At 52.5% G+C, this 12,500-nt stretch overlaps 3 protein-coding genes across 5 annotated transcripts; 1 reads left to right on the top strand and 2 right to left on the bottom strand.

Moving 5' to 3' along the window:
* Positions 1-542: 542 nt before the first annotated feature.
* On the top strand, positions 543-10,008 carry LOC126577433 (protein artichoke). 3 transcript variants are annotated; one of them, XM_050239054.1, is made up of 5 exons: positions 543-691; positions 4,561-4,749; positions 5,014-5,158; positions 5,262-6,065; positions 6,150-10,008. In XM_050239054.1, the coding sequence occupies exons 2-5, from the start codon at positions 4,601-4,603 to the stop codon at positions 9,285-9,287; spliced, it is 4,236 nt and encodes a 1,411-aa protein (XP_050095011.1). In that variant the 5' UTR covers positions 543-691; positions 4,561-4,600; the 3' UTR covers positions 9,288-10,008. The 3 variants fall into 3 exon arrangements, with proteins under 3 accessions (XP_050095011.1, XP_050095009.1, XP_050095010.1); XM_050239052.1 differs by lacking the exon at positions 543-691 and adding an exon at positions 872-963; XM_050239053.1 differs by lacking the exon at positions 543-691 and adding an exon at positions 3,337-3,434.
* A 170-nt stretch (positions 10,009-10,178) lies between these two features.
* Positions 10,179-10,948, bottom strand: LOC126575230 (uncharacterized). Its single transcript, XM_050235817.1, has 2 exons — positions 10,663-10,948; positions 10,179-10,583 (listed from the first exon to the last, which is right to left on the bottom strand). The coding sequence occupies exons 1-2, from the start codon at positions 10,919-10,921 to the stop codon at positions 10,204-10,206; spliced, it is 639 nt and encodes a 212-aa protein (XP_050091774.1). The 5' UTR covers positions 10,922-10,948; the 3' UTR covers positions 10,179-10,203.
* LOC126575229 (transcription factor E4F1-like) lies at positions 10,947-12,197 on the bottom strand. The gene has a single exon (XM_050235816.1). It carries the CDS (start codon positions 12,195-12,197, stop codon positions 10,947-10,949), a length of 1,251 nt encoding a protein of 416 aa, XP_050091773.1.
* Between the last annotated feature and the right edge of the window lie 303 nt (positions 12,198-12,500).

The raw sequence follows: 12,500 nt of genomic DNA on the forward strand, positions 1-12,500 counted from the left end.
GCCACAGGAAGGAAAACACCTTCTGAAAGCTAAAGAAGAATGCGAGCGTAGAGTAACATGCCAAGCATACGCGCGAACTTAATCACCCGGTTGCCCTTATTACACGTTCATGCTCGCCCCAGCGCTCCGTTTTTCTGTAGCTTGCCTTCAAGAGGATCAGTGGGCGTGCAGAAGAAGGAGGGAGGGGGTACAAACAGCTTGTACATTTAAACAAGAATTGCCGAAAGGAAAACGTACGACAACTTACAGCTCCCTCGCCGACCCCTTTTTATACAGTACGGAACTGACCTAACAGCACCGCCACCGCCATTACCTCCGCAACAGCAGCTTCCCTTCTCCACCTTCTGGCGTGCGTGTTCGTGTGCGTGCGATCGCACCTGATCGCCAGGTTGCTGGCGAATGAATGGATGCCCACCCGACGAGATGATCGTATCTCTTCGGAGAGTGCTTTTCTTCGCTCACCCACCCGGTGCGCGCGGTCCCTGACCGCGATCGAGCGTTCGCATCTTATGGTCTTAGCCAGCGGACCGTACACCCGACCGAGCCTGCTGCTGCTGCTGGCTAGTCGACATCCTGCTGCAGAAGTGAACGGATCGCGTAACTCGTCGTTGCGTTTACCTTTTTTCCGCTGGCCTTCTCGAGCTCTACTAGCCCCGCAGGGAGGAGCATTGGATCTAACGGCCATCTTACGGTAATCGTGATCTCTTCGTGTGCGAGAAGCAGTGACCAGCAGCATACGCGCGCGCGCTGGCGTACGAAGAATTCCCGCTACCTACTTTAACTGAGACCCCTTCGCTCGCCTTGGTCCACCCGTCCGCCGGGCTTATAACGGGTATTCTGTAAGGAATTCTGGGTGGCCTAGAAAACCTCTGGCCTCCTCCTCGGTAGTACGCGTGGAAATTCGGTTCAAACCATATCACTAGTTCGTCGCATTCGAACCGGCGATCGTCGGAGTTTTCAAATGTAAGATCCTTTTTCTTATGCTGCACGTGCAGTGAGTGTGTGCTGTGAGTGTAGCTGATGTGTGTATAGCATAAGCGAGCGAGAGTGAAGTGAATTCACGGGTCCATAAAGTCCAAAACCACAGAAAAAACGCGAAAGGAGTTGTTGTGTGAGATAATGCGTCCTAATGGAATAGTAATGAATGGTTGTTGCGCAGCGATGCAGGGAGTTATGGGGACCAATTCCAAATGATGATCCTCAATTGCGGTAAAGCTGTGTAAGGGTGTCGCGAGCAACGCGGATGGCTGAAAGCCTCAGCGACCGAGAGGGCGCGTGTGAAAAGAAAGCGTATTGAGCACGCGGGGCGGAAGCACACTGCGCAACAACATCCTCGGAGCAACATCATCAGCACCCTAGCGGCGTACCACCACCGTGCACCTCCCATTGATCTTGCATTCCAATCAAAATCTCCACATCCGAGAGATGATGAGGAGGAGGAGGACAACGATGACGACGACAACGGAGATGGAGACGGAGACGGAGACGAGGACAGCTTCCCATCATCTCTTTCGTTATCGAATTCTTCTTCGTATAACCAGTTTACCACTTTCGAATTTTTCATCATGCCAAAGCCATGACGATGATGATGGTGGTGGTGATGATGTGGGGGTCTTCGGAACGCCGAGAGAGCACGCGAGAGCGATCGATGCTGGTCGCTCCGCTCCACGGCACCGCTTTTTTTTTGCTGCTACCTCTTTCTCCTTTATTTTCATTTCATTTTGAGGTCAATACACACCAACACACCTTCTGCTGGTACCACATGATGATCATGAGCATGATGATAGTAGCTCCGCGAGAAGAGATTGAGATTCTTCTGCTACCTCAGCAAAGGGATGGCAACATATCACACCCCGTTGCCGTCTCACCATCATGATCATCGTGGTGCTGATGGTGATGGTGGTGGTGGTGCTGATGTGAGATGCTGTCTTTGCTGTTTCTCGGAGCCACACAGCCACCACCACCGTACCTGGAACGGTCCGAAGACGCACGGTGACGACGACGACGGTCGCTCTCGCTCTCCGATCCTCCTTCTGCTGATCTTGATCCAATCCACACACCACACATACCACGCACACGCACACTTGAGCGGCTGCGCGGAATGGCGATCATGGAAACAGGTGGTGCGAGTGCGTGACGCGCTGCGCACCGCACGGCGTCACCCGCACGAAAGACTTCGCCATCTCGGAGATAGGCGACGAACCCCTCGCCCTAGCTGCTAGGCGCGATCACTTGATGATCGCTTGTGTAACCCACGCCCCAATGGGGCGGTGAAGGAATATTCAAGTTTATCAACCAACAACAACAACACGATCGCGAATGTATCTGTCTCTCTCGTCTGCCTTTCTCCTTTCGCCTTGCGCATACCAAGTGCCGCATCTCCTTTTTGTCTCCGTGCGGCATCTTCAAGCACTCCGTAGCGTCCGATGGATGGATAGATGCGCCGCTGTGATGTGCTTGACTGAACCTTGAGGCATGTTTGCGTTGCTGCCTGGCTGGCTGGCTGGCTGGCTGGTCCAATGACAATTTATCGTGATGGTGCGACAATGGCGCAATTTTCGCGTTCAGTCGATTCGATGTGTGTTTGATTTGAATAATCTTCAGCCAGCCAGCCAGCCAGCCAGCCAGACAGCTTCGTTCGTGGCTTCGTGTGTTTGTGTTTGTGGGGTGGACTTGAGGAGCGACGCACTTCCCTTCCACCGCCCATTCAAAACTGTCGGTGGTGGAGCGATTGCATGCTTTAGTGAGTAAATCAAATTGAAGGATTTTATAATCGAGAGCCGCGCCACGCGGCGCTGGCTGCGAGATGAAAGCAGCCCAGCCTCGCCAAGATAGCATTAGAAGCGGAGAAGCGAGCCTCAGCTTCAATGCTGCTCCAGCAGCCATATCGTTAGAGGGAGGGTTATCAGAGCGCGTGATCGACTCGCGTGCTAAGCTCTGGGGAAAATCGATTTTTTCGTTCGTTTGTTAGTCCAATTCGATTTCTCCGGTGGGCCGATGCCGTCCACCCGGAGTCAGATTTCACTCCAACATCAAATCAGATCGGTTGATTGTTAGACGCCGGTGTTGGGGATTGGTCCTCCACTTGAGATGCAGAACAGAGCCGTCTGGTTGGTCTGGTCAGATCGGTGCAGCCGTCGTAGGTCGCCGCAGGCAAATCTGGCTACAAAGGCACAACGGACACCGCGTTTAGCGATGGCGAACCGGTTGACCTTGACGGGATTAGAACGTTTCCACGTCTTGTATTTTGAAGATAAAACGCGTGGCGCTTCGCCAACACAGCCAACACAACCTTGACGATACGATGCAGTTTAGACTGGTACGGGATTTCGTTAGATTGATTGAAACTGCATTGCGATAGCCCTTCGCAGTGGACAACGGTAACGGCGGGTACGGTGGTACGAGTGTTTGCCTTTGGCCTTACAAGTGTCACGGTAAATACGTATGCTTAAATAAATATTTGCTTTCGTTGGCCAATGTTTGCTTATTGAAGTAAGGCTACCGGTAATAGGCTCGGCAGATAAGTGAGCATTTCCATTGCTTCTACCATTTAGAGCAGGATTGAAGTTAAATATTTTATTTAGATCTTGAAGGTGCCAGCTGCATATGCATTTGTTACAATTAAAGTTGCTACAAGTGGTACTTCAGGGGTAATTCTTGGCATAATTTTTTAGGAGCATTTACCACACGGAACCGTATTGTCTCCATTGTAGACGCACGTGGGTTGTTTTACAGCAATTTACATAATGTCGATCCGTGGATACGTTCCATCATGATCCAACTGTTTGTATCGAATATCTTTGTAGCTCGTGCAGCAGTTGTTTATTTCTTTAGATAACTTCATCTTTTTGAATATCAGCTTGAAGATGAAGCTATCAAATCAATTGAAATGAAGCTCCCTTATCACTGTCCTCTGGATGTTGTATTTAAATACTGGTTTAGTTTCCAACCACTTACACGATCTTCATGGAAGAGTTGCTTTGAATAGCACCTGTAATATCCATTACAGATCCTTAAGGTGATCTTCTCCAACACACAAACAACCAATTCATTGCTGCGGATCAGCACCAACCAAAGGTTCCCCAATACCTTCGTGAGGAAAAGCGCGCCACGCAGCGAGCCTGTGGCACGTGAAACCTGCCTGAAGAAAGCTCGCACGACAGAGCTCATTGCACTTTATCACCCTATATTGGCGCCCAAACATGGTTCTGCACCATTGGCCTGTTGGTGTGCGCACCGATCGCGTGCAGCGCACTTGCTAACTTATGCCATATATGACGAAGATCATGATGAAAGCAATTGATTGGCAATAAACTCGTGACGCACTTCACCTCTCCGCACCGACGACGACACGCTTTTGTGCCTTATATTGCACACAAATAAAAAACCAAAAAATATTAACGCCCTTCATGACGATGAATGAGTCGTGCACCCGCGCGCGCGAAACCTTTCGGTTAACTTTCCAACCACCCACCTTAAGAGGGCGCGTGTTATACGCTGAGGTGTGTGCTAATCCTTCTGCCTTTCTCTCGGTTACCCTCTACTGGCACACGCCTATAGGTTCCTGTGACAACCCAATTCGACAGCCCTGCAACCCTCGATGACGCCAGTGTTAATTACACCCCCGGTGGGGGGTAGGCAGCGCCACCTGCTGCTGCCGCTGCTACTCGCGTGCCTAGTAGCTTCCGTTTCGTGTGCGGCGTGGCGTCCCTGCGCAGACCTGGATGCGTTGCTGAAAATACCGTGCCGGTAAGTGTTTCGAATGTTTTTTTTTCTCGTCTAAAGCCACTTCGTCGAACCGGCCACTTAAAAGTAAACCAATAGTCTCCCAAACTCCCACCCATTCGGTGCCTCTCGATTTCGCGGTTCGCATTTCGGTTCGCATTTTCACTCCTATTTGGATCAATAGCTGCGGGGTTTTCACGGCCACGGCAATTCCAATTCCGTTCGGCTCTCCGGCTCATTCACTCATCGCGGTTTCGTTCCCTTTCTCCCCTTCTTTTCCCTCCGCAGGTGTAACATTGAAACGGCGGGAAACAACAGCCAGTACGTGTTTGTGAACGTGAACTGCGATCGTACCACGCTAACGGCGCCCTTCCCGGCGGGCATTCCGATCATTTCGTTTTCCCAGCGCAATAATGGGCACCAGTTGCTGCCGGTAGGTTTTCCGGGGCGGGGCAGCGCGTGTGTGCGATGACGATGACGAATGTAAAACCACCTCTCGTTTTTTTTTTTTCGTTTGTGCCTTCCACCATCACCAGGATTTGGCCATTCTCAATGCGCCCGTCCGGAAGCTCGATTTCTCCAGCAACGCGATCCGCTCGTTCGGCACCAAGGCACTGTTTGCCAGCGTGGCCGAGCATCTGACCGAGCTGCGGCTCGCCAGCAACCTGCTCGGTGACAATCTGAACCCGATCTTCTCCACCGATGTCCTACAGTCGCTAACCGGGCTCAAGGTGCTCGATCTATCCGGAAACCAGATCATTGCGCTCGAGGAAAGCATTTTCGATGGCAATCGGCGGCTCACGGAGTTGTACCTTGATCGGAACAAGATCACCACGGTACCGGTGGCCGCTATCAAGCAGCTGACCACGCTGAAGTTACTCTCGTTGCGCAGCAATCGGATCGATTCGCTCGAACCGGATGCGTTCAGTTTCGCGAACAAACTGGAACGGTTCGATCTGCGCAACAATCGGATTCGCAGCCTAAAATCGAAAGCATTCGCCAATCTGGCTAGCATGAAGGAGGTGTTGCTGGCGGGCAATCAGCTAAGCCACGTGGATGAGCGTGCCCTCGCCGGGATGGATGCACTCCAGAAGCTCGACATTTCCGACAATCTGCTGACGGAGTTCCCTTCGGAGGCGCTCGGTTCGGTCGTATCGCTGAAGGTGCTCAACATCTCGCTCAACAACATTGGCCGACTCGATTCGAACCAGCTGGCCCAGCTACGGAACCTGCAGATCCTGGATATGAGCCGGAACACGATCGCCACCATTCTGCCGGGCACGTTCCGGGAGCAGCTGTTGCTGAAGTACCTCGACCTCAGCCTAAACTCGCTACGGACGGTAAGTAGGAAGGGGGTGCCAATTGAAATTTGGGAGTGAATCAAGCATTAAATTAACTTCCCACTTGGCCACTGCGTTCCACAGATCGAAGATGATGCGTTCGAGGGACTGGACAACCTACAAACGCTCATCCTGCGTGATAACAATATCCTCTTCATTCCGGGCAGTGCCCTGGGCCGTCTGCCGAAGCTGTCGAACCTGTACCTCGACTTTAACCGTGTGGCCGCTCTGTCCGCTAGCATCCTCAAGTCGATTCAACCGGAAAACATCCGCTACCTGTCGCTATCGCGCAACGTGATCCGTGAACTGCCCGGTGACAGTTTCGCCGCCTTCCGGAAGCTCATCTACCTGGACCTCTCCGGCAACAGCTTGGGCGTCATCAGTGAGGACACGTTCAAGGGACTCGAGGGGACGCTGCTCGAGATCAAGCTCTCGTTCAATCGGATCGCTTCGCTGCGCAAGATCGGTCTACCGAAGTTGCGCCGGCTCGATCTGAGCGCCAACAGTATCGACGATCTGGCGATCGATTCGTTCCACAGTTTGGCCAATCTGCTCTACCTGAACGTGAGCGGTAACGAGCACATCGGACAAGTCACGCGCACCATGATCTATCCGCTGACGAAGCTGCAGGTGATCGACATCAGCCACTGTGGCCTCAAGGGCATCCAGGCCGATCTGTTCCACAACAATTCCGATCTGCGGATCGTGCTGCTGAACGACAATCAGCTCCGGGTGATCGAGGAGGGCACGTTCTTGAATCTGAACAACCTCTTCGAGCTATCGCTTGCCGGTAATGGGATCGAGCAGCTGAAACCACGATCGTTCGTTAACACGGTCAACCTGCGTACGCTAAATCTGCGCCGCAACGCGCTACAGGAGCTACGGGCCGACATGTTCACCACGGAGACGGCACTCGAGCTGCTCGATGTGACCGACAATGCGCTCAAGAGCTTCTCGCCCGACACACTGAAGATCCATCCACGGTTACGCCGAGTGCTGCTAGCAAACAACCGGCTTGAGGTGTTCCCACCCGAGCTGATCGCCGGCCTTGACTATCTCGAGGTGATTGATCTGTCCGGTAACCATCTGGCTACGATCCAGCAGCTCGACTTTGGTCGCCTGGTGAACCTACGGGAGCTGTACCTGCGCGAAAACGTGATCGATTCCGTGCAGGATATGGCTTTCCACAACTCGTCCCAGCTGCAGATCGTCGATCTGAGCGGTAACCGGCTCGATCGGTTATCGGAACGTTCGTTCGAAGGTACGCTCCGGTTGGAGCGGCTCGATCTCAGCGATAACCGGCTGTCCTCGCTGCCGGATCAGGTGCTGGCGCGTAGCCGTGTGCAGCGGCTCGAACAGATCCTGCTCGCCGGCAACAAACTGTCCACGGTACCGGTCGGTGCGTTCGGTGATCAGCACGATTCCCTGCAGACGCTCGATCTGAGCCGGAATGCGATCCGGGAGGTACCGCGCGCCAGCCACATGCTCATGATCAACGCAAAGCAGCTCGATTTCTCCTACAATCCCCTCTCACCGGAAGCGATCGCGACGGTACTGGGGCAACCGAAAACGGTGCGCAACCTCAATCTGGCCGGTACGGGCGTGCGGGAGTTACCGATCCTCGAGACGCCCTACCTCCGTGCGCTCAATCTTTCGCACAACAACATTTCCGCCGTCAGTGGTAAGGCGTTCGAGAAGGTGACGCTACTGGAGCGCCTTGATCTATCGCACAATGCGATCGGTGATGCGGATGGGTTGCGTGAGATTTGGCCAAAGTTGGGACTGCTGGCGTACCTTGATCTATCGAGCAATCCGATCCGTGCGATCACGGCGCACACGTTCGAACGGCTCGAAGGTTTGTCCGAGCTGTACCTACGCCAGTTGCCCGAGCTGACACGCCTCGAGAAGAATGCTTTCAAACCGCTCAAGGATTTGGCCGTCCTAGAGGCGTACCAGTTCGCGAAGCTAGGCTATCTGGATGTGCAAGGAATCGTGCAGGAGCTGCCCACGTTGGCAGCGATCGATATCGAAGCGAAAGATGCCAACCTGGAGTCGGACCAGCTGCAGGTGATCCATCATCCGAAACTGCACACGCTCGGTTTGCACGGTTATGCACTGCAGAGTATATCGTCCGGGGCGTTTGCGGGATTGCGCAACAAGTATCTAACGGTGCGGTTGCACAACACATCCCTTACGGCACTGCCACCGGCACTGTTACTTCCGTTGCCACGTTCGTCTCAAATCGATTTCAGTATCGCCGGTTCGAAGGTCGGTACGCTAACGCAACCGTTCCTCAGTTCGCTCGATGATCGCAAGAACAGCATCAAGATCGAGGGACTGGCCACGAATCCGGTCAACTGTGACTGTCAGGCACGTGCCTTCCGGCGCTGGATACTGGCGGCGAAGGTTAGCGATGTACGGTGCGCCAGTCCGGCATCGCTCAGTGGCAAGCTGCTGACGGAGGTCGGCGATATCGAGCTGGTGTGCGATAATCGGCAGAAAGGGGGCGCCTCCTCAACCAGTGCCGGTACCACGACGGCCGCAACGACGACCGGACTTCGGACGACACCGACGATCAGCTTCTACAACTACACCTCCGAAGTGCAGATGACCAAATCGACAACCGAACACGACATCATCTGGAGCATGTCACCCGCGTCTACCACAACCGGTCGAACGAAGGGTTCCAAGTCGAAGATCGCATCGGCCGCGGTACCGCCGCTCAAGAAAATACCTGGCGCAAACGATGATACACTCATCATCGGTATCGTTGGCGGTGTCGTGGTCTTTATCTTCCTACTCATCATTTGCATCTGCATCTGTCGGTTGAAGATGAACAACGATAGCTATCACCATCATCAGCAGCACCGTGGTGGGCCACCGATGGCCATGGGCATTGGACCGGGCGGTCATCCGGCCGGTACACTGCAGGTGAACTACAAGGGTGGCAAGGGTGGTCAGGGTGGTGCTGCTTCGGCGGCAGCGCTCTATCCGACGCTTGCCCCACCGTACGCCCAAAGCTACGCCACGTTGCCTTACAAACCGAACGGATCGCCAACACAACCACGGCCCAACTACTCCACCATCGGTCGGATACCGTACCAATATCAGAACCATTCGCTCATGAGCCACCACCAGCAGTCATCCGGTCCCGCCGGAACGCTAACCCACTCGTCACACAATCCGTACATCGTCTATCAGGACGATAAGGCATACCGATGATGATGAGGATCATGCGAAAGCGACCGATTGAATGTCCGTGTTTCGTGTCGAACGAGCATGTCTGTGTGTATGTACGTGCGGGTGTGTATGTGTGTATGTGCGTGTGTGGTTTTAATTAATGCTATCATTATTGTTCATTGTTGTTTTGCCCTCGCGCTACCTCTATCTACCATGCGAGAGGAACCAGGCGGACGATACGACGAGAGATATCCTAACGTTGAAAGTCTTACTATTTTGGAACTGTATCGGTGACTTTCCGTAGGAATTAGACTTTGAAAATTGCATTCTTGCCCCGTGTCCCTCTAAAAGTTGGGGATACAATTGAAATTTCTTTAATTAAAACAAAAACCGACATTTATATCACGTGTCACCCCTTTAATGTTTAGACCTGCCTAACTAGCTCTTCTGATCCCGTATCCTACCTGTAACAAAATGCTCAAATTAGTTCTAAAAGAATGCGAATGGAACTAGCGTAAAGATGGTGTAGTAAGGTGTAGGAATTTCAGCCTTTCTGCCACCTTCCGCTGCTGGGATGGTGCTACTGTCTGTAACGAGATCGAGTCCGGTGGGTTTGGCCCGATCGATTGTCGGCCACATTTCGCTCAAGCCGGAGCGGAACCGGAAGAAATCTGGTTTAGGGGGGGATTAGAAACGCCACAACAGAAGAAGTAACTGTAAAAGTAGTGTAAGTGAACGAAATGGAATAAATATTAATGTTAATAACAAAAAGACTGATGTGTGGAGATCCTTTTCTTTAACGAAAAACGGAATGAAAGAAAAGGAACTGTGACAGTAAGTTGTATATGGAAAGATGGGCAACTCAGAAAAACGCAACTGAAATCGGTAACCGTTTGCTAGCATAATTTAAATATAGCAAGAAGAAAAGTATCATACGAAACATAGCAAATTAACTTTATTAATCTTCAGTCTTCTTGCGTTGGTAAACTGCTGTACAGTTTATGTTTTCACTGCCTAGATCGAAATGTTCCACCAATTGCCACCGTTCCAGAAAAGATTCGCCCGGTGCCATCGGTAGCGGATTCGTATGCACACCACGATCACTTCGAGGGCCAACGATAATGACGTACCGTCCCTTGAACGCTTCGACGTACTGAGTGAAAGCATCGCCGTTGTTGAAGTAGCAAAACATGAGCCCATCTGTTGCATCGGTCAGTTCTCGCAACAGCTCACCGTTACCGGAACCGTGTACAAATTTCAATGGAATGTAGCTGATCGGTGCGTACTTGGAGCTCCACCAATCTTCATCGATCTCGATCCCACGGAACGTGATGGCATCTAGAAGGAATTTGTTTTTGTAGATCATTAGAATCTGTCAGGAAGCAACTCAGTAGGCGACGAGCACTTGAACACTCACCATAAGCACAGCCAACTATCCACTCCAACAGTCCCGTTCCACAGCCTACGCTAGCGATCGATTTGACTTCGAGGTGACCAAGCACTTGACCGATCCGTTCCACATCCTGCTCGGTTGGCCAGGCCCACAGATACCGCGATCGTTCCGTTGGTGCCAGTTCTTGGCCGATTTCCACAATTTTCCTCCATTTCCGAGTCTTCATAAAGCTGGTGATCATTCGATCCGTATCCTCTGGATTATCGAGCTGCCGATCGTGCATGGTTAGCGAGCCACACTTTGGTATACTAGACGATTCCTTGATCACTTTGGGCCCTGCTGTTCGTGATGAAATGCTGCGAGGTTCGCTTACGCCAATGAACTTCACAGAAATTATTAATAGATCCCAGACCGTTGCTGCCAGCGCCACCGGTAGCACCTGTTTCATTGATCGTCGGCCGCACACTAGCGGATGTCGCGAGCTCCTCAGCACTCGGTGCTGCGTATGCTGCGTGCGCTGCGTGCGTGCATGCGTTATTCTCGGCCGGTTGCTGGCCGGCTTCCAATGAAGGTGTACAGTTGGCATTCAAACTGCCGCCAATGTTGCTGCTGCTTATGTTACTATTGTTTGCTGCCGGTTTAAGGATTTTTCGATAGATTTCTAGATGATCGAGTCGCACGGCTTTGGACACGTCGGACGGCTTGGCGGCGACTGTTCTCGATTCGGCGTCACTGATCGTACGTGGCTCACTGGGTTGGATGATCGATTCCTTCGGTTTACCGACGACCTGTATCACACTGATACGATTCGCTTGCACGGGCGCAACGGGAGGCGCCGGTTTGGCACTGTTTTGGGCCTCACGTTTGATGGCTTCCATCTGTCCCCCCGTCACACTGCTATTCGGCAGCACAATCTGCTTCAAATCGCTATCCGGATGTAAGCTTTTGGCATGCCGCACAATATTATCCCGTCTGGTGCTCGTCACTCCGCACAGCGAACACTTGTATCCCTTCAGTTTCGAGTGTGTCTTAAGGTGTCGCTCCAGATTGCGAGCATCGACAAACTCCTTCCCGCAGGACTGGCACTGGTAGCGCTTCGTGCGATGGCTTAATGAATGGTGTTTCAGTGCGTTCGGACGCCGGAAAGCCTTACCGCAGTCACGTACATCACACACGTACGATCGCTCGCCATTGTGGACGATCAAGTGTTTCGTCAGGTTTCCCTTCAGTGTAAACTGCAAAGGGCAAAGGTGGCAGCTAAACTTCTCCTTCGGTGCATGCTTTTCGTCCTTGTGCGTCTGCAGCTGGGCGACCGTGGCAAAGGACTCCTTGCACCGGGTGCAGTGGTGCCGGGAGTCGTGGGCTTTCGTGTGCAGTTCCAGATCACGCTTGTGCAGATAGGTTTTGCTGCAGCTTTGGCAGGCGTACCGCGCCGATCGATGCACCTCATCGTGGTACCGCTTGTGGGACTTGGAGAATACCGTCTTGCTGCACGTGTCGCAGTCGTAGCCTTTCCGTTTTCTACACTTCGTAGACTGCATCGCGACATCCTTTTCCATGAACCGATATCTAGCCGGAAAAACTTAAACAACACCAGCACGTAAACGTCAACGGGCCTGCTATAGTGAGGGAAAAGGTCACTTTGGTGAGGAAAAACCAGTGTGAGCACAGGGTGCACCTCGGGCGCAGATTTTCCTACCTTCACACAGCACCAAAATAACGCCTAAATTAAGAGGCTTGTTTAGGCATTTTTCCTCCTGTCCTAATCGGCGATCGTCCAGATCGTCCTGTATCCGGCGTCCATACGGGAAAAACGCCTAGAAAAGTCTCCTTATTTAGGCAATTTTGTTGGTAGGGTTGTG

This window comes from Anopheles aquasalis, chromosome 3, assembly GCF_943734665.1.
Source record: "Anopheles aquasalis chromosome 3, idAnoAquaMG_Q_19, whole genome shotgun sequence".
NCBI lineage: Eukaryota > Metazoa > Arthropoda > Insecta > Diptera > Culicidae > Anopheles > Anopheles aquasalis.

What these genes read in the sequence shown, in the direction of transcription:
- LOC126577433 (XM_050239054.1), top strand. Translation starts at nt 4,601, where the DNA reads ATGACGCCAGTGTTAATTACACCCCCGGTGGGGGGTAGGCAGCGCCAC. An exon ending in TTGCTGAAAATACCGTGCCG is followed by an intron (nt 4,750 to 5,013) that starts GTAAGTGTTTCG and finishes TTCCCTCCGCAG; the next exon opens with GTGTAACATTGAAACGGCGG. An exon ending in GCCTAAACTCGCTACGGACG is followed by an intron (nt 6,066 to 6,149) that starts GTAAGTAGGAAG and finishes TGCGTTCCACAG; the next exon opens with ATCGAAGATGATGCGTTCGA.
- LOC126575230 (XM_050235817.1), bottom strand. Translation starts at nt 10,921, where the DNA reads ATGCACGATCGGCAGCTCGATAATCCAGAGGATACGGATCGAATGATC. An exon ending in GATAGTTGGCTGTGCTTATG is followed by an intron (nt 10,584 to 10,662) that starts GTGAGTGTTCAA and finishes AATTCCTTCTAG; the next exon opens with ATGCCATCACGTTCCGTGGG.
- LOC126575229 (XM_050235816.1), bottom strand. Translation starts at nt 12,197, where the DNA reads ATGGAAAAGGATGTCGCGATGCAGTCTACGAAGTGTAGAAAACGGAAA.